This window comes from Hyaena hyaena, unplaced genomic scaffold, assembly GCF_003009895.1.
Source record: "Hyaena hyaena isolate Hyena2069 unplaced genomic scaffold, ASM300989v1 scaffold_513, whole genome shotgun sequence".
NCBI lineage: Eukaryota > Metazoa > Chordata > Mammalia > Carnivora > Hyaenidae > Hyaena > Hyaena hyaena.
Window position 1 is genome coordinate 1,358,152 of NW_024081145.1, and position 21,346 is coordinate 1,379,497.

Genomic DNA, 21,346 nt, shown 5'->3' on the forward strand with positions numbered 1-21,346 from the left:
CCTGCCTCTCTTGAGGTAGCAAATGAGGCTCCTGGCCATGGAAAGACCTGAGGATTGTGGCGCCTACTTCCTCTTCTGGCTTCCATTATGCTCCCCTCCATCATTCCCTTCCCCTTTTTGGAATCACTCTTTGTGTACATTATCACCCTTAAGCCTTCTCTGATGAGATTTTTCTGCCTCAGTCATGCTGTGCTCAGCTTTCAGAATGTTGCTGTTATGGAGGAGTTAAGAAAAAAAATTTTTAAAGGTTTCCTTTTCGTCATGCTGTATTTCTCAGATTATCTGGAGGGACTGTAATCCAATTTTAGGAATCCTTCAGGGCTAAGAGCCTAAACTGTTTTAAGCAATAGCATCTAGTTGCCAGGGACTCAACCACTTTGAGAGTGTTAAGGCCTAACAGCAGCCAACTCTCGATTATCTATGGGAATGAGAGGCTGCTGGGACATTTTCAATTCACAGAGTATGCAAGAATCTCACTGAAGCTGGTGGTTGTGATCTCATCCTGTAACCGAATTTAGGAAAGCTTCTCGAGAGGCTGGGTTGTTTATTTTTTCTTTTTTACTTGTCACCTCTGACCATGGCACCGTACCTTTGACAGGTGTTTTTATATACTGAATTTGTCTGTACTTGGTCTTTTTTTTTTTTTTTTAAACCCTTTTTCCTCTCTCCATTTGGATGGATTCCCTCATATCCTGTGTGTCATCATGTATTAAATATATTTTGATAAACCGCCTCAATTTTTTTTTACACGTAGGAACTTTAAAAATGTATTTGTGTTTTCTTTCTTTGCTTTTTGATTGAAGTGTTCATGAGAAAGGTTGTGGCCAAACAGCTAACCAGAGAACCTAAAAGAAAGCTAGGAAGACTTTACCAAAGGTTAGCCTGTGAATTACTGAGAATTGATTGATAGAAGTGAAGAAAGAAGGCACAATGTGAACTCCACGTTGTCACTGAAAATGATGTGAAGACAGCACTTCTCCTTGGGCTGGCTGAGGCATTGATGTCTGCAGCTGAGTCTTTTCCACTGGAAACTTCGTGGCCACATTATGGGCTAAGGCCAAACCTTCCACAGTGTGGTCATCCCTTTGTTTCAGGAATCTGAAAGATGAATTCCTTTGATGGATGTTAAGTGCAATCCAGTTATTGGTGGTGGTGATACACCAGCTGTGTGTGATGGGAAGGGGCGTCATTTCTTTTTCAACAGCTTTATTGAGATATAATTCACATACCAGTAAACTGCATAGATTTAAAATATAACATTTGATACATTTTCACATGAATATTAAGCATGTACATATATCTATCTATATTACATAAGACATACTATGTATAATCATGAAAGCATTGCCATAATCAAGACATGAAATAGGTTGATCCACCCAAATGTTTCCTCATGTCCCTCCAAAACCTCTTCCTGCCCCTCCCTCCCAGGGAGACATATATATTTATATATATGTATGTATGGAATCGAACAAAATGTATTCTTTTGTCACTCATTTCTTCTATTAGCATAATTATTTTGAGATTTATTCAGGTTGTCTTCTATCAGGAGGCTACTTTTTCATTGCTGAGTAATATTCCACTGAGTGGTTATGTCACAGTGTATTCATCTGTTGATGTGCATTTGAGTTGTCTCTAATTTTAGGCTATAACAAAGCTGATAGGAACGCTTACGTGCAGATCTTTTTGTGGACATGTGCTTTGATTCTTTTGGTGAAAATACCTAGGCATAAAATGGTTAGGTCATATAGTAGGTATACTTTGAACTTTTAAAAAAGCATCCAAACTGTTTTTCCAAAGTGGCAGTACCATTTTCAGTTCTTCTCATTAGTATATGAATGTTCCTCCACATCCTGGCCCGCACTTGGGGTGATGAATCTTTTTCGTTTTAGCCATTTTTTATATGTAGGTAGTGACATCTCATTGTGGTTTTAGGCATTTCTCTGATGACTCTTGACGTTAAGCGTCTTTTCACGTCTTTTACTTGCCACCCATATGTCTTCTTCAGTGAACTGTTCAATCTTTAAACAAAAACTCATTTAAAAACTGGGTTGGTTTTCTTTTTATGTAGGGTTTTAAAAAATGTTAACTCATTCGTTTTGTGTGTGTGTGTGTGTGTGTGTGTGAGAGAGAGAGAGAGAGAGAGAGAGGAATGGGTGGGGGAAGGGCAGAGAGAGGGCAAGAGGGAATCGCAAGTAGGCTCCCCACCCAGCACAGAGCCCAATGTGGGGCTTGATCTCAAGACCATGAAAGCATGTCTGGAACCAAAATCAAGAGTCAGACACTTAACTGACTGAGCCATCCAGGTGCCCCGCTTTTTATGTAGTTTTGAGAGTTTTAAAAATATATTCTGAATATAAAACTTTTCTCAGATATATACACTTGGCAGATTGTTTTCCATTCTGTGACTTGTCTCTTCATTTTCTTAACAGTGTCTTTTGAAGAGCAGAAGTTTTAATTTTTGATGAGGTGTAATTTATCACTTTGTTTTTTATGGATTATACTTTTGGCATCATGTCTAAGAAATCTTTGCTTAACCCAAGGTCACACACATTTTCTCCTCTGTTTTCTTTTAGAAGTTGTATAATTCTTGGGGTGCCTGGGTGGCTCAGTCAGTTGAGCACCTGACATTGGCTCAGGTCATGATCTTGTGGTTTGTGAGTTTAAGCCCTGTATTGGGCTCTGTACTGACAGAGTCAGAGACTGGAGCCTGCTTCGGATTCTCTGTCTCCCTCTCCCTCTCTCTCCGCCTCTGCTCCACTCACACTCTCTCTTTCTCTCTTTCTAAAATAAGTAAACACTTAAAAGAAAATTTAAAAATATAAGTGGTATGGTTCTAGATTTTACATTTAGGTTTATGATACATTTTTTATTTTACTTAATTTTTCTAATTAGACTTAGGTATGAATCTGAATTATTATTACTATTATTATTATTATTATTACTATTATTTTAAGTAAGCTCCACACCCAGTGTGGGGCTTGAACTTAGGAACCCTGAAGTTAAGAGTCACATGCTCCACCAACCAAGCCAGCCAGGATGCCTTGAATCAAAATAATTTTTACACACACACACACACACACACACACACACACACACACACACCCCACTTGTCCCATCAGCATTTGTTAAAAAGATGATTTCAACACAGAATTGTTTTTGTGTTTTTGCTGAAAACCAGTTATTCAGTTCTCTGTGGGTTTATTTCCACACTATTTTGTTCCACTGATCTGTTTTTCTGTCTTCATGCCAGTAAAGGACTACAGTTATTTATTTATTTATTTACTTAATTTTTTAATGTGTTATTTATTTTCGAGAGAGAGATAGAGACAGCGTGAGCAGGGGAGGGTCAGAGAGAAGAGGGAGTTACAGAATCCGAAGCAGGGTACAGGCTCTGAGCTAGCTGTAAGCACAGAGCCCCACGCGGGGTTCATAACTACTAACCGTGAGATAATGAACGACCTGAGCTGAAGTCAGTCGCTCAACCAACTGAGTCACTCAGTCTCCCCACTACAGTCACTATAAGGCAATGTGAAAGGTGGCAGCATGGGGCCTCTTAGTTACTCCTCTCCTAACCTGTTTTACTGTGATAGCTCATTGATTTGTCTCCTGCACCCCAACTAAACAGCCTGAGTTCAGGGATCCTTATATATTTCTAAAGGGTAGCAAAGTGACTGGTTCAGAGTAGTTTTTTTTTTTTTTTGAACTAGTAATTATTGTTATTTAAAAAATTTAATGTTTATTTACTTTAGAGAGAGAGAGAGAGAGAGAGCAGGAGAGTGGCAGAGAGAGGGAGACACGGAATCCAGAACAGGCACCAAGCTCAGAGCTGTCAGCACAGAGCCCAGTGTAGGGCCTAAACCCACGAATCTTGAGATCATAACCCAAGCCAAAGTTAGATACTTAACCAACTGAACTACCCAGGTGCCCCATGAATTAGGAATTACATTTGAATGCTGTATTTGGTTATTTTGTTTGTAAATTCCTACAGACAGTCTCCTGAACTAAAAAGTTCAGTTTCTGAAGGTGTGTTCATAAGTCCAGAGTACGGGCTAGTATCACCTTTTCTGTACAGAATTAAGTTTTGAAAAAGCTGTATGTTTTGTTTCTTTCCTGGTTTTTTACTTTTCACCATCACTGTAAATGCTTTCTCTTCATTTGTACTTAAGGGAAGAGGTGGAATCAGTGTTTGTAAAACCATTCAAAAATAAGTACAAGTGCAATCCAGTAAGCCAACAAAGGACTTGATAAACTAAAATGACAGAACACAGCCATGAATGCTTTTTAATGGTGAGGGGCAGAGGAGCTTTTTCTTATTTCTCCTGGTTTCTTTGTTATTTCTTTGCAGGTCCCTAAGATCAAATAACTTACAGAAGAGGTTCTGTTTATGTTGTACCCCTCTTTCCCACACGTACGTACACACGGGCACGTGCAGACACAGACACACACCCACCCACACACCCACCCACAGATGCTTTGTAAGTGATAGGCTGCTCTCAGATTAGTTTGCTTGGAAAAATCAGATGGAGACTCTCTTTCTAAAACCTATTTCATGCAAGGCAGGCAAATTGTGCCCTCATTTTCTATTGTCTCTGGCTTCATCTGTAATCAGCAAATGCAGCCCCGCCGCTGAGACAGTGCTTCATCTGCAGTTTGTCGCTCTCCCCTAGTCTACACAGCACTGAAGCATCTCATTTTGAAATTCAGGAGTGGCAGGAGAAGGCTTTGGTGAGAGATTATAATTTGAGAGATGGGAAAGTCAAGAGGAAGATCACCTATTTTGTAGAAGCCTGGGTGTTGAAGGAAGTAGTCGTTCTCCTGAGCCTCTCCGCATGTGTGCCGCTGTGACCCTGCCCTCCGTTACCAGTGACCTAAAAATCACATAATTTCAACTACTCATGAAACCTATTCCCATCTGTTATGCATGACTTGTGTGCTTACCCCCTCTATTGCCAGCAAATATGTCTAAATCTTTTTACTTCCTAGCCACCTTCTGTTGTTGGCTGGCTGGCTTTCTTGCTTGCTTCCCTGATTGTCAAATGAATGCCTTAAAACATTTTTTTCCAGATATCTTCCTTATTCTTCTGCGCCCACCCCCCTTCTATCCCTCCCAGTGCTTTTCTGCTAAATGCTTCCTTTGCCAAGTATGGGGCCCAGTCACCTTGTTTTCAGAAAATACTGCAGGTAATTTGGATGGACATTAATGTTCTCTGGGAATTGCTAGCCTATATCAAGGTAGACAAGTGAATCAACTGGCCTTTGAAAATCATCATTCATTGAGGGTAAACATTTATTCTCTAAACCATACAGTTTCAGTCCGATTTTGTAGTGGTGCTTTGTAGATTACCCAGGTTTCTCTAAGGAAATTCTCAGATTAGTTGCTCATAGTTTGTTGGTGAATGGATATATGCACACATACACACACATATAGTCATGTGCATAGCTCTTTAGAATGTTGTAAGGGGAGTAATTTATAATGGGTCTGTTTGTCTTTGATTCTTGTTGCTCATAGTGGACAGTTTTTTGTCATTTTTTCACCAAGACATTCAATGAGAAGTTACAAGATTATTTTACTTTATACATGGTAAAGAGCCAGTAAATGTTTACAAAGGGAGTGAATAAGCTGCAGCCTGGTTTATTCAAGAATTATACCGAAGTGTCTATGCAGCAATTTATAAATAAAATGGTATCTTTGAAAGAATAGAGGTAATTTCTAGTCGTTGAACATATAAACCGCTTATATAATAAAAGCCCTTTAAAGACTCTTGATTTCTTCTTACCTTTTAAGCCACCACCTCTACACACACTTTGATCCTTTCTCTCTTCCTCTCCCCCTGCCAACACCCTCCAGAGTTGAAAATCTCAATATTAATTGGAACTAAGATGATTGTACTTGCTGCTGCTAAGACTTAGGCAGGTCTCTTACAAGCTAATGTCACGGCATGGGGTCCATTTGCTCTGTGTAGCTATTCTGTGGTGCGGTGAGAATGCCTTGATTAATATGCTACATGAAAATAAAATGGATTTGGAAAAAATTATACCATACTCTCATAAATATTAATTCACATTTGTATGGAATTGCACATAATTTTCAATATACTTTGGAGCACCTTCAGTATGAAAGGAGATTTGGTCTCCAAAGAGAATGGCATAATTTTTTTAAAAGCGCAGTTGATACATTATTAAGTATCATTTGTTTATTAATCCGATACTCTACATGCATATAATGCGGGCAGTAGGTGGGTTGTGTGACCAGAAGAGGAGTGTTTTTTCTTCTCCTCCCCCCTCCCCCTCCCCCTCCCCCCCTCCTCCTCCTCCTTCTTCTTCTTCTTCTTCTTCTTTCTTCTTCTTTCTTCTTCTTCTTTCTTCTTCTTCTTCTTCTTTCTTCTTCTTCTTTCTTCTTCTTCTTCTTCTTCACTGTTTGGGGAGTTGCAACATTACCCTTAGAAGAAGTAGTACAATTGAGCATATCGCTTAGAAGCAGTCCACGATGGAACTCACCTGGCTGCTTCTGCTGGTATTGTCATCATTCCTGAGTGTCTTTTCATGACAACTGACTGTTTTGGTTGCATATGATGTTAAGTGCAGAGTAGTTTGAGCCGAGCAGATGTCTGGCACAGCTGACTGTGGTAGTGGATGCTGGACAAAGGAGTAAATACAGCAGACATTTATTGAATATTTACCATGTGTTAGGCATAGAGTACAAGGTTCTGAGACTGTGGGATCAATGGCCACGTGATCGCTTCGATCCCAGCTTGTCCCCTAAACACTGACCACCACATCCTCCTTGTCCCCGGAGAGCTGCCTCTCCGATGGCAGAGGGTCAGTCATCTGCACTGATAGCAGCTAGAAGTTAGACCAGAAGCCACTCATTTGCCTTAGGAGATGGGTATTTTTGATGTCGTCTTGCTCCAGGGATAAGGCCTTTTACCCCTCCTGGGGTTTCTTGCTGTTCGCTGTGATCTTGTTTCAGCAGTGCCTGCCAGTTTGCTGTTTCAATGAACTTTTCCAGTTTGCTTCACTCTGTGTTAGTGCCAGCTTGGGGTGTTGTTAAATCACTGTTGTGGCTTACTAGGTTTGGATAGTTTACAGTTGTCTCATTTATTTAGCAAACATAAACATATATACCACCTGTCATTTGCCTGACTCTGTATATAGAGCATTGGGGTTACTGAGATGAATGATAACTTAGTCTGTGCTCTAATTCTTTTCAGGGGTCATGCTGCCAGCTGCCTCAGGGCCTTGGCACAGGCTGTTGTCTCTGCTCAGACTTTCAGAACTAGGTCAAATGGTAGTCCTCTCCTCAGCACCAACACACTCCCTGGACGAGACCATTTCCCCAATTTTAACTCCCTTTTTCTTTCCTTTAGAGCAGATGCTTCAGTTTGCTCTGAAATGTTTGTGTGATCTGATTAGTATTTGTCCCTAAATATTAAGCTCCATGAGGTGGAGATTTTTTCCCACACAGGATTGTTTTCTCTGCCTGTAGGACAATGCTAAATTTGTACTTGGTATGGACTGGGTGCACACAGAATACTTGTCGACTATGTGATGGCTTGAGAACAGCGCTTTGCCTCATAACAAAGGTCTTGCTGAGTAGACAGCCCTTCTAAGGGTCCTTTAACTAGGAAACAGGGTACATGTGGAAGGTAGAGCTTTGAGGCCGAGGTAGAGCAGGTGTAAAGGTCCCAGGTCCCACACTGATGGCCCCGGCCGATCTGGGGAAGGAGCTCGAGGAAAAGTGTGTATGTCCAGTGGGCAGTACTGGGTATTGGGAAGCACTAGGATAGAGAACTGCCCAGGGACAGAGGACCATAAAGGAGGAGAGAGGAAGAGGGGTGGGGAGGAGGGAGAAGGGGAGGGGAAGAGAGCGAGCTATTTTTAAGGAGAAATGGGTAAAGGGAAACTCTCCTTATAGGTTTTTTGTTTGTTTTAATGTACATTTGTTTAGGACCACAGAAACAATTTATTTATATGGGGGTGAGGCTCCAAAGGAGCATTTTTGTGTAAATAGGACCATGTCCACTCATTTACAAATGACTGAGTGCTAAATATTTTTTAATTTTAGTGCTTAATATGTACATTTCTCAGGGTTCAAAGGACATTCACTGATATCCTGCCAGCGGTGTACTTCAAGCCTCCTAAGGAATAATGTCAACGTCAGGCCGTGGGCCCGGGTAGATTCTGAGTCTCCTGCAGGCACAGCGCTCGCTGTAGTCTCTTCCAGGACATCCATTACCCTTCTCCTACCCTTTCTCCCCCCACCCCACCCCTCCCTGCCCCCAGCCACACACAGCAGTAAATGAAAAGTCGCTTTAGATCTTGATGATAATATTGTTGTTACATTTTGCAGGGAACTGGGAATTAAGGATGCTCAGAGGAGCTTGTGGTAAAAATATATAATGCATTAAGGAAACATTTTAATCATATGAATTGATAGTTTCTTTCTTGCTGGCTCATGTCCACCTGGCGGGTATATTCAGTGTTTTGCTTTTTTTTTTTTTTCTTTCAAATCATGCATGCACTTAGTACTGCTTTTCTGAAAGATAATTGATGTACCAACTTGGAAAGTGAGTGTATTGAGCCTCCTTGGGGAATGTCATTGTGTGCTGGACCTAGCTGAGAATCACATTGAAAGCCACTAAGCAGTTTTAATGGACAGATGCTTTGTGCTTTGTTGACTTTTCTGCCCAGCAAGAATAGAAAGGACCTATTTGTGGTGGCATCAGGGACTCAGAATAATTGAGAGCCATGTTTCTCAGTTTTAGGTGTACTCATACCCCACTTTCCTGTGTTCCCCTCTCCCTTCTTGTAACCCATTTAGCCTGTATTTTGGCTGTGACCTTAGACACCTCTATAACCATCACTCCCCTTTCCTTCTCTTCTTTTCTATAGAAAGATGTAGCACTTAAGCCTCAGGAACGTGTGGAGAAACGCCAGACCCCTCTGACCAAGAAGAAACGAGAAGCACTTACCAACGGCCTGGCCTTTCATTCTAAGAAGAGCAGACTCAGCCGCCCGCACCACTACAGCTCAGACCGGGAGAATGACCGCAATCTCTGCCAGCACCTCGGGAAGAGGAGGAAGATGCCGAAGGGACTCAGACAGGTGAGGAGGCGTGGGGTTGTCCTTTTCTGTGGCTGCAAGGTCCCTTCCTCGGACGCCTGCCCCTCTATGGGTCTTCCTGATGGTTCGAGAAGATGGTCTTGCTGGGCTGCTGGAGGGTTGCCCCGCAGAGTCGTGTACCCAAGCCAGGCTTGGGTTTTATCATGTCCAAACTCCCGCGTCAGTACCCTTGTCGTCGGATGTGCTCACGGCAACAAAGCTTGATGCTGGTGCTGCTGGCGTGTGGGACAGACTGGGTGGCAGGGCAGAGATCTTCATGTTGGGACAAATGGAATGGGCATGTGTGATCACATACATTGTGGATCTCGAGGTGCTGAGGTGCTGAAAATGGTTGTGCACGCAGGCAGTGCCTTGCGTAAGATTTCTGCTTTCCAAAGCAGCTCAAATATTGTGGCGTGTGGGAGAGCAGTGGCGAAAAATGAATTTGCCTTTCAGTCCTTCAGTTGTTCTCACAGTCCGTAACTGAGGACTGTCTTTGTGATCTGCTGATTGTATGAAAGTCTGGTGGTAGGACCTGCTGGTCTGTTAATAGTTAGGTTTCAGTGATCCACAAGAAAATACAGCTCGTGGCATTTGGGGAAGCCTTTCTGCCTGTGGAAATCCCCACATGAGATAGATTAATAATGAGAAATGAAGCTGTTTATAGCAATTTTTTTCTGCACAAATCCACAGGCTTTAGTGCCTGCTGAGTTACCTGTGTCTTGGGTGTGTTTTGTTTGTTTTTGGCGGGACCACTCGATGGGATTGACTATCACTTGAAGGAAGCAGAGGAAGGGAGTGTGGTTCACAGAGCAGGTGCTGCTAATTAGAAGCCAAACAGGTAATTTCCAGTTTGCAGATGTTTCTTTGCAGAGGAAGAAATCTGGGATCATACGAAACAGTGGTTCCAAAGCTTCACAGATCATTAGCATCATATTATGAGTGTAATTAAACACAAATTTCTGGCTCCTCCTTAGGACCTAATCTCTAGGGTGTGAGGTCCAGAACTTGGTGGTCTTAGAAATTTCCTATTTGATAATGGCCAGGCTAGTTTGGAAATCATTCTTCTAAAGCCTCAAGAGTGAATTTTTGGCAATGATTTCTAGTGAAAAGATTAGAAAGACCAAAAGTCTCAATATGATCTAGTCTCTGTAATTAGATCTGGGGTCACAGTTCAGCCTGATGGGTAATGAGAACTATATTGCCGGGAAACATCTAGAGTGATGGATGTCAGCACGGACACTGAAGGATCTCAGGGATGTGTCCCCACATCTGACACACAGGGAAGGCTTTCTGAAGGCACATATGTGTCCTGAAATGAAATGCCAGATTGGTGTTGTAATAATGATTATTAACATTTATCTAATGCACGCCATGTTACAGTCATCAAGAAGAGGATTTCTATGATCTGTAATTCTCACAAAGACCCCGAGTAGTGAGTGATAAGATGTTTACTTTCCAGATGGGGAAACTGGATCTCAAAGAGGTAAAGTGACTTATCTTAGGTCACTCACAATGAGATATGAGTCTGAGTGTAGACCCAAATTTCTTTGTGTTCCTCTATTTTCCCTCCCTTGTTTGAGATAAGGATTGGGCATGAAGAGAAAGAGAACTCCAGGTCACAGGTTGTAGGAGGTCTTATAAGTATTTCTAGGAACTATGTGAATAGTTAAGTCATAGGAAGTGACTTTGGTTATAGAAATGGCCTATGAAGGCATAAGAAGAAACATGATATACTACCAAGTTCAGAGGGCAGAGAAAGCGCTGGAAAGTTTGAAAGCAACCACATTTGTATAAAGATTTCTCTCACTCCCTCTCTCTCTCTTTCTTTCTCTCTTTCTAATAATTGTTTTGGACAGAGAGTGGAGTGAGGGAGGAAGGGCAAGGGTCTATAAAAGGTGATGGTCCTGTGGTATATGTGACTCTGTACGAGGTATGTGAGAAAGGTCTCCCGCTGGAGAGAGGCTGAAGTGTGATCACTCCCACTCCCTCAGGCCCTCCCTCCCAACAGAGATGGAGGAAGGCTTCCTACCCTTCCAGACAAGAAACCAATTTAATCCTCAGTCTAAACTACACTGTGGTTCCTCATCCTTGACTCTCTGATCCCAGACCTCATCTGAGTTTTCCATTCTCTGTGCTCAAAACTCTTCTTTCTCCCTTGTCCTCTGGTGATCATCAAAGAAGGACTTGTATGTCTCAAATTCAAGTAGCTTTTGATTCTAATTGTCATCCTTCTGGTACTAAATGGTATTTGAAATCAGACGAGATTGGATGCGTTCAGGGTGGTATGGCTGTAGACTAAATGGTATTTGAAATCAAAGCCATCCTTATTTTAGGCAAAATATTTTAAAAACAATTATTTTGACTCACTCCTTATGAATCATGGAGAAGGAAAGAATGAATCGTACCTTTCTGATCTATGTAAGAATTTTCAAAACAAGCGGTGTTTTTCTTATCTTCAGCGTTGATGCCAAAATATACTCCCCAAATCAAGTGTTATTTTTCTAGTAGGAAGGGAAGCAAGAGTTGATAACTTAAATAAAGCTCTAATACTTTTCATTTGTAGTCTTCCAGAATCACATTTGCTATTTTGAAACTCTGAACAAACTGCTGTGTGTTGCTGCCCATCTGGAAGGTGATTTCTCAGGCTCCTCTCTCTGAGTTCATGGTTCTTTAAACTTAGGAACAACACAGAGATACATAATGTTTTTAAGGTCTGTAAAGGAAGACCGCAGGAAGTCCGAGCGTAATTTCTGTTTGGAGTCTCTTAATTGATAGTCTGTGTGAAGACATTTAAAAGAGAGAAATGGGAGGCAGAGGCGTGGCTACATGTGTGTTGCCCAGACAGGTGTTCTCTGTTGAGTGATCATTGGTAAAAGGCGACACACGGCAGATGCTTAAGGGCCACAGCAGATGCTCAAAAGCCTGTGCTAACAGCACTGGACATTGCTTCCCTGTTGCGCTAGATGCATGGACACATCACAGATACTCTCTCCCTTGCCTTTGCCTCCTACCAGATAAAGTAGGTGAATGTGACCATCTTAGCTGGGAGGGGGCCTTGAGATGAGAATGTGCTTGAGGAGAATTTCAAAATTAATGGATTGTTGCTTAGTGCCTCTTACTAAGGGAGTTATAATCGGAAGAACTACAGAGGAAAGAGGCCTGTAGGAGGTGAGAATTTCGTCTTTATTTTTGACTTGGTGAGAGTGGATTAGGTTTGCATCTTATTAGGAAATGGCATTTCCTGAGCAGGCACCTTAATGCACAGCTTTCCTGTAATTACGGGAAGATGTTACTCCTTCATGGAGAGGAAATAATAGGATTTTTTTTTTACATGAGAATCCGTTGAAGGCAACTAATCTTTTTACCAGGAGAGTGCAATTATATACTTTTATAAGAGAGATGTGTAGTTCTAAAATCAAGCTGCTTTTTCCTTCTCTTGCCTGATTATAAAACCTCAATTCTTGTGATATTTTCTCATACTGGGAAAAGAAAGCTTTTTAACTGGCACTTAACCACCCCAGTGGAACTTATTTGTTGGATTATGTTTTTAAGTATAAACATATACTGATGTAGGGGATGCTGAGCTGGTGGCTGTCTTTTAAAATGGCTGCCCTTTTTTTTTCATGGCAGGCTTGAACATTCTCTTTAATTTCCAAAGGGGGTTTTAGAAATGAAAAGAGGAATGAGTTAACTTTTACAAAAGAATGCAGGTCTTTCTGACCCCCTAGGCTTATATAGAGCCTACACAGAACTATTTGCTCATAATGGGAACATTCAGACCTTACATTTAAACAGTTTTAGCTTTTTATTTTTAGCTAGTACTTCTAAAAAGTACTAGTAAAGGTGTGTGGTAAGGCTTTGGTCCCCCTCTTTACTTAGACTTGGGAGTGGGAAACCAGAACAGAGGGTACTCAGGTTGTCCCTGTAAGGAGCCCAATTCTCTACCTGCAAGACTAAGTCACAATGACATTGCTGAAGGACACATGAAGTGACCCATGGCCAAACCTTCTAGCCAGCTTAGGACTTCCTCAGAAGAATTTTTGGAAAACCTAACCCTTCCCAGGGCATTGAGTTTTCTTTCAGTATGTCTCACTTCTAGACCACAGGGAGAGGAATTAAAATTTTACTGCTTTGTAGTTGAAAACACAGAGAGCAAATGAGTTTTAAAAATAGAGAAGCAATGAGGAAAAGTTAATGGGAGTTAAGAGAACTCTCAGATTTGGCTCAAAACCGGTGTTTCTGAACTTCCATTTAGTCCATCAGCCTGTCTTTTCTCTCTCTAGTAGGAACTGGACCAGAGGAAATAGGCTTAAGTGAACTAGGATGAATTTTTAGGCCATATGAACTCTTACAACAAACAGGTACCAGATGGATCATCAAAATAAACCACAGAGTCTCCCTCCTAACTGAATTTTAGTTTCTAAAAAGGCATTCAGCTGAGGGTGGCATTTCTCAGACAAAGAGGTACCTACTGAGATTGCTTCTCATCATGGGAGGATACCATTTGAGAGGGAAATAAAGGAATTTGGGAAATCTCAGGAGCCTAGCACGTAGACTCTACTAACTTCGCTGTTGAGAATGGCCTATATGGTTTAAAATCTTCATACAAGTGGATATGGGTGCTTGCAAGGAGTGGAAATTGGTTCCTCTCTTTGGAAATCTAGTATGGTGGAATCAGACTTTGTAGAGGATTTATAGCTGATACTGTAGATACCAAAAATGTATGCTGATGTCTTAAAAGAAGAGGGACTGATCCCGGTGCTGAGTCTTTAAAGTTAGAGCTGCATCTGCTTTGTGTATGGCCATTGCATGTTGTTCTTAAGTGGAGTAGGTGGCTGTGTTGGTGGCACAGAAGGGCCCAGGTGATGAAGCCACCAGCTGTGCTCCCATCCATCCTGCCGGAGCAGTCTGTCACTCCCTGCCCATGTGTGGTCCCAGTGAGAGCATCCACTACCTGAAGCTGATCCTTTATCTTGGTGTGACGGACTCACATTGTGTGATGACTTCTTCGTGACATTGCTACTAGTAGAAATTAACTTACAAAGAAGGATTTATAACAGACAACTCTGATTAAACAGATCCACTGCAAGTCCTGTTTCTGAAGACTGGCTAATTAGTTTTGGGTAGAAATCCAGCCTGAAATCACACAGGTACTTATCCAGCTTGACTCAAGAGCCTACACATTTCTGGAAATCAGAACATTTGAAACACTAATGCAATTAGGGATTATACTTTGCTAATGAAAAGACCTATGAACCTTTTGAGGTCCTCTTTCATAAATACATCCGTTATAGTGGTTAAATGACTGGAGGTACATTGAGCTAGTGTCAGGACATTGAGCTGCAGTTAAATCATTTTTATTTCATACTTGGGACTTCCATGTTCAGTGTGTTCTTGGGATTCATTTGCTTCTTTCAAAAATTGTGTAATCACATGAAGGTTACAAACTGAGAGAGAAAATAAAATACTCTATTTTTCCTTCTGATGAAATTAAGTTGTATATTATTTTTCCCGCTTTCCTAAACTACTGTAAAAGGAATAAAAACAGATAATAAAAGGCTTGGGAAGAGTAGGATTAGCCTAACACCACTCTGGGAATGTTGATTAACTCGAAATGAGGATAAGATGTCAGATTTTAACATCTTGAGGAACCACAATCCAGTCTTGTCTCTGTTTAGAATTAGTTGTATATTGTATCGGAGGTATTTGTTTGGAAAACATGGGACTAATACAAGTTACATGAATGTTGTTGTTTGTTTTAATTTGGGCATTTGGAGTGACAGTTGTTTTTTTTTTGTTTTTTGTTTTTTTTTTTTGAGATGTAGAATGTTTGTATTGTGTCTCCTGACTTCTTAGCCTGTTGTCTGGGATATATCGCATCAGTCCTGGATGTTGGTAAGAGTGATAATAAGCACCACTTGATTTCAGTAAGACAGATGTTTGGAGTGATGTGGCCAGTAATAAATCTTATCCCAAGCGACATATATAATTTTTCATTAAAAGTTAGTAAAAACTGACTAAAAGAGGACATAGCACATTGACTACCACCTCATAAAACAAAACCTACAGAGAGAAAACAGGCTGAATTGGAAAAGGAACTGCAATTTGAAAAAATACTTGAGTGATCCTGAGACATATAGAAATGGCTCCATTGAAGGAAACAAACAGCAGTGGCATTCACTAGATCTCAGAGTAAGAATATGGTATATGTGTGTGTGTGCAGAACTTTATTAAGGGCGATTTATATCCTGTATATTGTGGAGCATCTGGGTGGCTCAGTCGGTAAAGCAACCGACTTTAGCTCAGGTCATGACCTCATGGCTTGTGAGTTTGGGCCCCACGTCGGGCTCTGTGCTGACAGCTCAGAGCCTGGACCCTGTTTCAGATTCTGTGTCTTCCTGTCTCTCTGTGCCTCCCACTCATGTTCTGTCTCTCTCTCAAAAATAAATAAACATTAAAAAAAATTTTTTTTAATCCTACATATTGTTAGGGGGCTAAGAAGGGACAAGTCAGAGGAACGATTTTCAGCTCTGCCATAAATTCCCACAGTACAGGTGATTGGAGGCCGAGGAAGTGTGTTTTTCCTTTACACTACACTTCTGATAGTGCGTGGGGGTTGACAGGACTTCCTTTCTTTATTTAAAACTGCATTTTGTGTTCATTTAATTTTAAGTCCCCCCCCGTCTGATGATATGCTGTTATCCACATGGGGCCAGATCTTAGCTGCAAAATGTGAAACAAGGCCCTGTGTGTTCTGCATTCTAATCTCCGCACACGGTACTCCCATCTCCACACAAGCCTGCACATGACAGGTAGTGAGTGGGAGGTGGGAGTGGGTGGGCGGCTGTGTGGTTTGCAGTGGTGGCGGTGGGGAGCCGAGCAGATGGCTGTGATAGCCACATGTTGCGAGATTCCCGTGGGAGTTGATGGTGGTGACAGGCGGCTCACAATGTGCTATTTACAGTTTGGGTTTGCAGTCTTTCAGTGACATCTGAATGCTCTTTAGCGACTGCTTTCATTACTGCCTTTCGAGGAGCTGCTAATTGAAAATGAAATTGTGGGTGGGCTTTAAGGCAGGCACAGGCAGCTCTCTGTGGTAAATGTTGCTTGAGAACTGTCGGATGTCTTGATGCCCAATTTGTAATTCTTTTTCCAAGGAGGAAAAGCCAAAGGTGCATTTGAAGGTTCCGTGTGTGCTCATAGGCAGAGCTGACTGCCTCATCTTGCCCAGAGAGCCAAATGTGCACTCACTGGGCTGGAAACCAAGCCATCTGCCCATGGCTCACCTTTGTGTGGTTCTTGTTAAATGTGTACAACTGGGTAAGGTTCCTATTTTAAATCTGCTAACATCTTGTATTCTCCATTAGTTTTTTGTAGGACATCGTCCTTCCTTTTTCCTCTGCTCTTCATAAAGTTAGTGTGCAGGAGAAAATGATGATCTGATCTCTTGAACACTGAGATATTATATACAAGATCTCTCATAGAACTTTCCCTCCTCTAAACCTTTTCCTATGATACCATTCTGTTGAGGGCATTTGGGGCCTTTGGGCACAATGAGGGAAGAGGGAAGGTGGTTGATTTGATTGGACTTTGACAATAATGATGTTCTTGATTCTCATACCTGTTTCCAGCTGTGGGGTTGTCATTTATACCTCATCCTCAGAGTTGTTAGCTAAAGTGTCAGTAGCATTTCTGAAATGGTAGTTTTCATAAGTGTTGATAAGCCAAATTATTTTATTGGCTATTCTGAAAATAGCTTTGCACAGAGAAATCTTGTGCTGAACAAGGAGTGACCTCCCTCTTGGAAGTATTGTTAGCTCTCTCTTTAATTAAATATGAAGATAGATAAAATATCACTATTCTTTTTAGCTTTCCCTCAAATATTTCAGTGAATATTTTCTGAGACAGAACCGTACTAAATTCTGTGCTCTGTTTGAGTGGGACTGATACTAGCTGTTAGCGAGTCCCTGAAGCTCTGGCTGGGGGGACCTGATGACACACCTTTTGCTGGACTTAACCCTCAGTCCCACTAGACCTGCTTTACCATAGGAACCCAGCTGTTTTAATGTACCTAAGTTACTGCTGGGTCCTCATGATGTTTAAAAGAACCTATTTTGGTATTCTGCATGATTTTAGAGCATTGCCTATTGATGCGAGTATTGATAAATTTTCTATGTCAAGCGGATATAAGAAAGTTCTTGCAAGAGCTCTGGGACTTTATCCACGTAGGACTCTGTGTGCTTCCTTACACTAGTGCTCACAAATACACCAAAATGGCTCATACACATGGGCAAGTCTGTCAGGGCCCCCTGGTGTCTTTTAGGAGCCCTGCCGTGTGGCTTGCTTAGACACTGCCTGCAGTCATTGGTCACAGCTCCGCAGAAGCTGCCGCTTTGCCCTCGCATCTGCCTCCAGGGACACAGATGTGGCCAGTCATTCTGTGACCACTGCACCTGCATTTGCTCAGGAAGTGCTCTTGTCATAGGCCTTGAAATCATGTAATACAAACCTGGACAGGTCCTAATTGCTGGTGATGGTTCTGAGTGGCTGAGATTGGCTGTAATTAGATTGAGAGGCAATTAGCTGTATGGATAGGGAACATATAGAATAATGTTTCTTGAAGGGTAGTCTTTGGGCCACCTATGTTGGAACAGCTCCAGGGGTCTTGTTAGCAGGCAGATTCCTGGGCATCACCCCTGTGGAGCCGGAGCCCCTGGGTTGGGGGCTGGAATGTGGCACCAGCCTCCTCAGGTGACCCCAGTGCAGGTGTTGCAAGAGTCCGACTTTCATATGAACTGACTTGTCCTATTGTTCATTTTTAGAAAAAGGAAAAGGAACAGTACTATGTTATTTGCAAAACTCATAACAATTCTTAAATTTTTAAACCACCTCTTGTGTGAAAATAATTTATCAATACTAGGACCCTATTCATGTTCTGTGTATTTATTTGCCAATTAAGGTGTTCCCCCCCAAACTGGCAAAAAAGAACTGTTTCTTCTAAATGCCATAGACATCATATTACAAAAAATAATGTTTTCAAAATCACTGCTTTTTAGTAGGAGTTTACTAGAATATTGCTTTGGTAGAACAAGTATGTTATATTCTTCTCTCTGTAAATCTACCAACTCCCTCAAATAATGCAGCTTTTTATACATATGGTAACGGGACATTTTCGTTCTGCTTATTTCTCTGTCTTCCTTCAGCACCACAGTGGTTTGTAAGTTGTATGAATCCTCCATAATAAAAAAAAAAAATGGTGGTGTTTGGTGGCAGTATTGGGAGCAGGTGTGAGTGAAATCTGAAAATACTGGCTATGTATTGGTGGGGTCTGAAGACGATTAACTGTTTTCTCTATTACCAAGAAAGCTTCAATTTAATAAAATGTTATACTTGAATTTCTGGTTTGGGTTGCAGAAATTCAAAGGGAAATATTTTCCTTCCTAAAACCAAAAAGAATGAAAGTCCTCTGAAGAATTTTTGTTTAAGTAGCAAAACCTACACTTAAAATGATATAACAGTTGCCTGAGATGTGTCAACAGTAGGTAGCATTTGTTTTTAATGCACTGCTTGCTCTGAGGCCAGAAATGCTGTTCCCCTGGAGATGAGTGCAGAATGATCTACTGAGTAGTCGGTAATGAAATTACCACACTGGATGAGTAAGGCTGTTAATAACAACTTTGGATTTTTAAAAAACGTACTGTCATTTGGTCTCCCTGAGAAGTAATGAGGATGACGGGGAGAGCTCCTGCTGCTCAGGTGGGATATAAAGCTGGGTGATGGGCCCAGCACGCCTTGCTGTAAGGTGGAATGGTACTTTTCGAAAAACGAATCAGCCCTGGTGTGGAGTTTCATCTCCTGTACAACATAGAGACGGTTGCTGTCAGACTTTTTAAAATAAACAAATCTATTTTCTAATTGAAAGGTGGCATAATAGAGTTAAGCAGCCTGCTTGCAAAGTTTATCATCATCTGCCTCTTACCTCTGCAGATGAAAACTCTAAGTCTTTATTTGTCACGTGAGCAGAGCAGGGGGAGAACGGACAGAGGCATGGAGGGGTGCGGTCGTGTCATGGGTGCCAACCACATGGGGGTTATTTGCCTGCTGCTCCCTGGGTTCTTTGGTTGAGTGAGGAGACACATTGACAGACTGCACTATTGAAAAGGAAGGACATGGACTTGAAATAACCTTTCCCCACCTGCTCTTCTCCACCTCCTCTTCCAACCTGACAGCCCATCCTTCTCCTTCCCTTCCTGCCTTTGAGCCTGACTTCAGGCTAAACCTTCAGCTCTTTGGTTTTCATCTTCCAGATGGTGTCTGGAGCTTGCCTCCCCACCCAGCCAAACAGAATTGCATGGGAAGCCACTTAGGTTTGCTCTCAAAGTTACAAGTGCCCTTTCCACCTCCCAGTTCCCTGCTCCCTTGACCATGGTGGCCCTTTTCACTCTGCATTTATGCTTATCATCTTATCTGGGTTTTTAGAGTGGTCCAGCGATGTTTCACTCATTGACCTTGTACTCTCTTATTAAAGGAATTTCAGGAGCCATCCAGAGCCAGCTAAATGACACATCAGCCCATTAGTATAGGAGGAAATGTTAGGTCCTAACTGAGTTTGCTCCAGCTTACCTTTCTCGCTCCTCTCTTACCCTCTGCGCTCCATGAACACCACGCTGTAGCTGTGGTTGCAGTTATTTGCACGAGCCCTGTGTTTTCTCCACACTGTGCTTATGCTGCTCCTCTTGTTTGGAACGGGCTTTTTCAACAGTCAGAATTGTCTTTCAGCAACTGCCTCAGAGCTGCTTATTTCTTGAAGCTTTTATGATCATTTCCTTCAGAATTAAATGCATTTTTTTCAAAACTCCCACAACCCATTGTTTACAACTAGGGTGGCCCCAAGAGTTTATCACCTAATATAGGACATTTCTGAGTGTGTAAGAGGGCACTATTAATAATTACCTTGGAACAATAAGCACAAATCAGGACTTCCTGGAAAACTGGGTTGTGTGGTCACTCTTTTATAATTTATAAAATTTATAAAGTGAGTTTATAATTCACTTTTGACCTTTTTCATTTTGTACCCTTAGAGTTGGCTGTGTACATGTCCTTCTCCCCACCCAAAGCCAAGCTGCCTGAGGGCATTGCTCTGTGACCCCACGAGGGGCCTAGGCTTGTGTCACATGTAGGAAAGTAAAACTCTTGAAATCCTCAGCTGTCCCTGTCTTGAAAAAACTCATATTTCGGATTTTCATTCTTGAACCCTTTCAATGTATTCTTCATATTCCATCCTTTAAAAATAAGCATTGGATCATATTATTCCCAGATGTAAGTCCTCTTAGTGGCTTCTCCGTGTATTCAAATTAAAATTCAGACTTCTATGAGCTATGGTGCTTGGTTTTGCAACTCCTTTTATTCATTCTAGCTCCTATTAGCCTCTGTTACTCACTGGCTCCTGCCCTCTGAACTTCCTTCATCTTTGACACATCAAGTTCTTTGCCACTGCGGTTACCTTACACGTGCTCTTCCCTCTGCCTGAAGTAGTCCTTCCCTTGCTCTTTGCGTCATGGACTCTTTCTCGCCCTTTGGGCCTGAGCTGAAGTGTCATCTCCTCAGAGGGGCTCTTCCTGACCATATTGTTCACGCCAGGTTTTGCCTTTAGTTCTCTGTCCTTTACACCCATGCTTTTTATTTCTAACATGTAGCACAATTTACACATTTTTTCCCCTGTATTCTTCTTTCATGTCTGCCTGTTTTGCTAGAATGGCTCTCCTGGAGGAAAGTATTGTATCCATTTTCTCCACCCTCATGTTTGTCTGTTGGTTGTACATTGCCTGGCACAAAAGAAAGTGCTTAATAATTGAATGAAGTTTGGCATAATTACTATTTCTTCGATTGATGATGTTGCTAATCACATACTCTTGTTGCATTCCAATGTTAATTGCTTACAGGAAAAAAAAAAGCCCATATAATATGACCTTTGTTTTCTCTCTTTGGGGATATGAATATAAGGTAAGATACCGATAAGCACATACACACCTGGTGAAAACTTATTCCAAGAGATGACAGCCCTCCTGATGGATGCTGTCTGCTGGTTTCCCATGGATGCTCTCAGCAGTCTGTTTTCCCAGTGTAGTAGCCCGTCAGGACAGCTGCACCATGGTCAAGGCAGCCAGGAAGACGTGGCCCCAGGAAACTATGGCCCTTCGCCTTTCCCAGAAGATCTGGAAGCAGCCTACCAAGCGGC

At 41.8% G+C, this 21,346-nt stretch overlaps 1 protein-coding gene across 1 annotated transcript in view; it reads left to right on the plus strand.

The window, feature by feature from the left end:
* Positions 1–21,346, plus strand: part of LOC120247336 (autism susceptibility gene 2 protein-like) — a 315,017-nt gene that overhangs the window by 269,075 nt on the left and 24,596 nt on the right. The window contains exon 2 of the mRNA XM_039255190.1: positions 8,896–9,108. Coding sequence (XP_039111121.1) covers positions 8,896–9,108 — 213 coding nt within the window. The remainder of the gene's footprint in view (positions 1–8,895; positions 9,109–21,346) is intronic.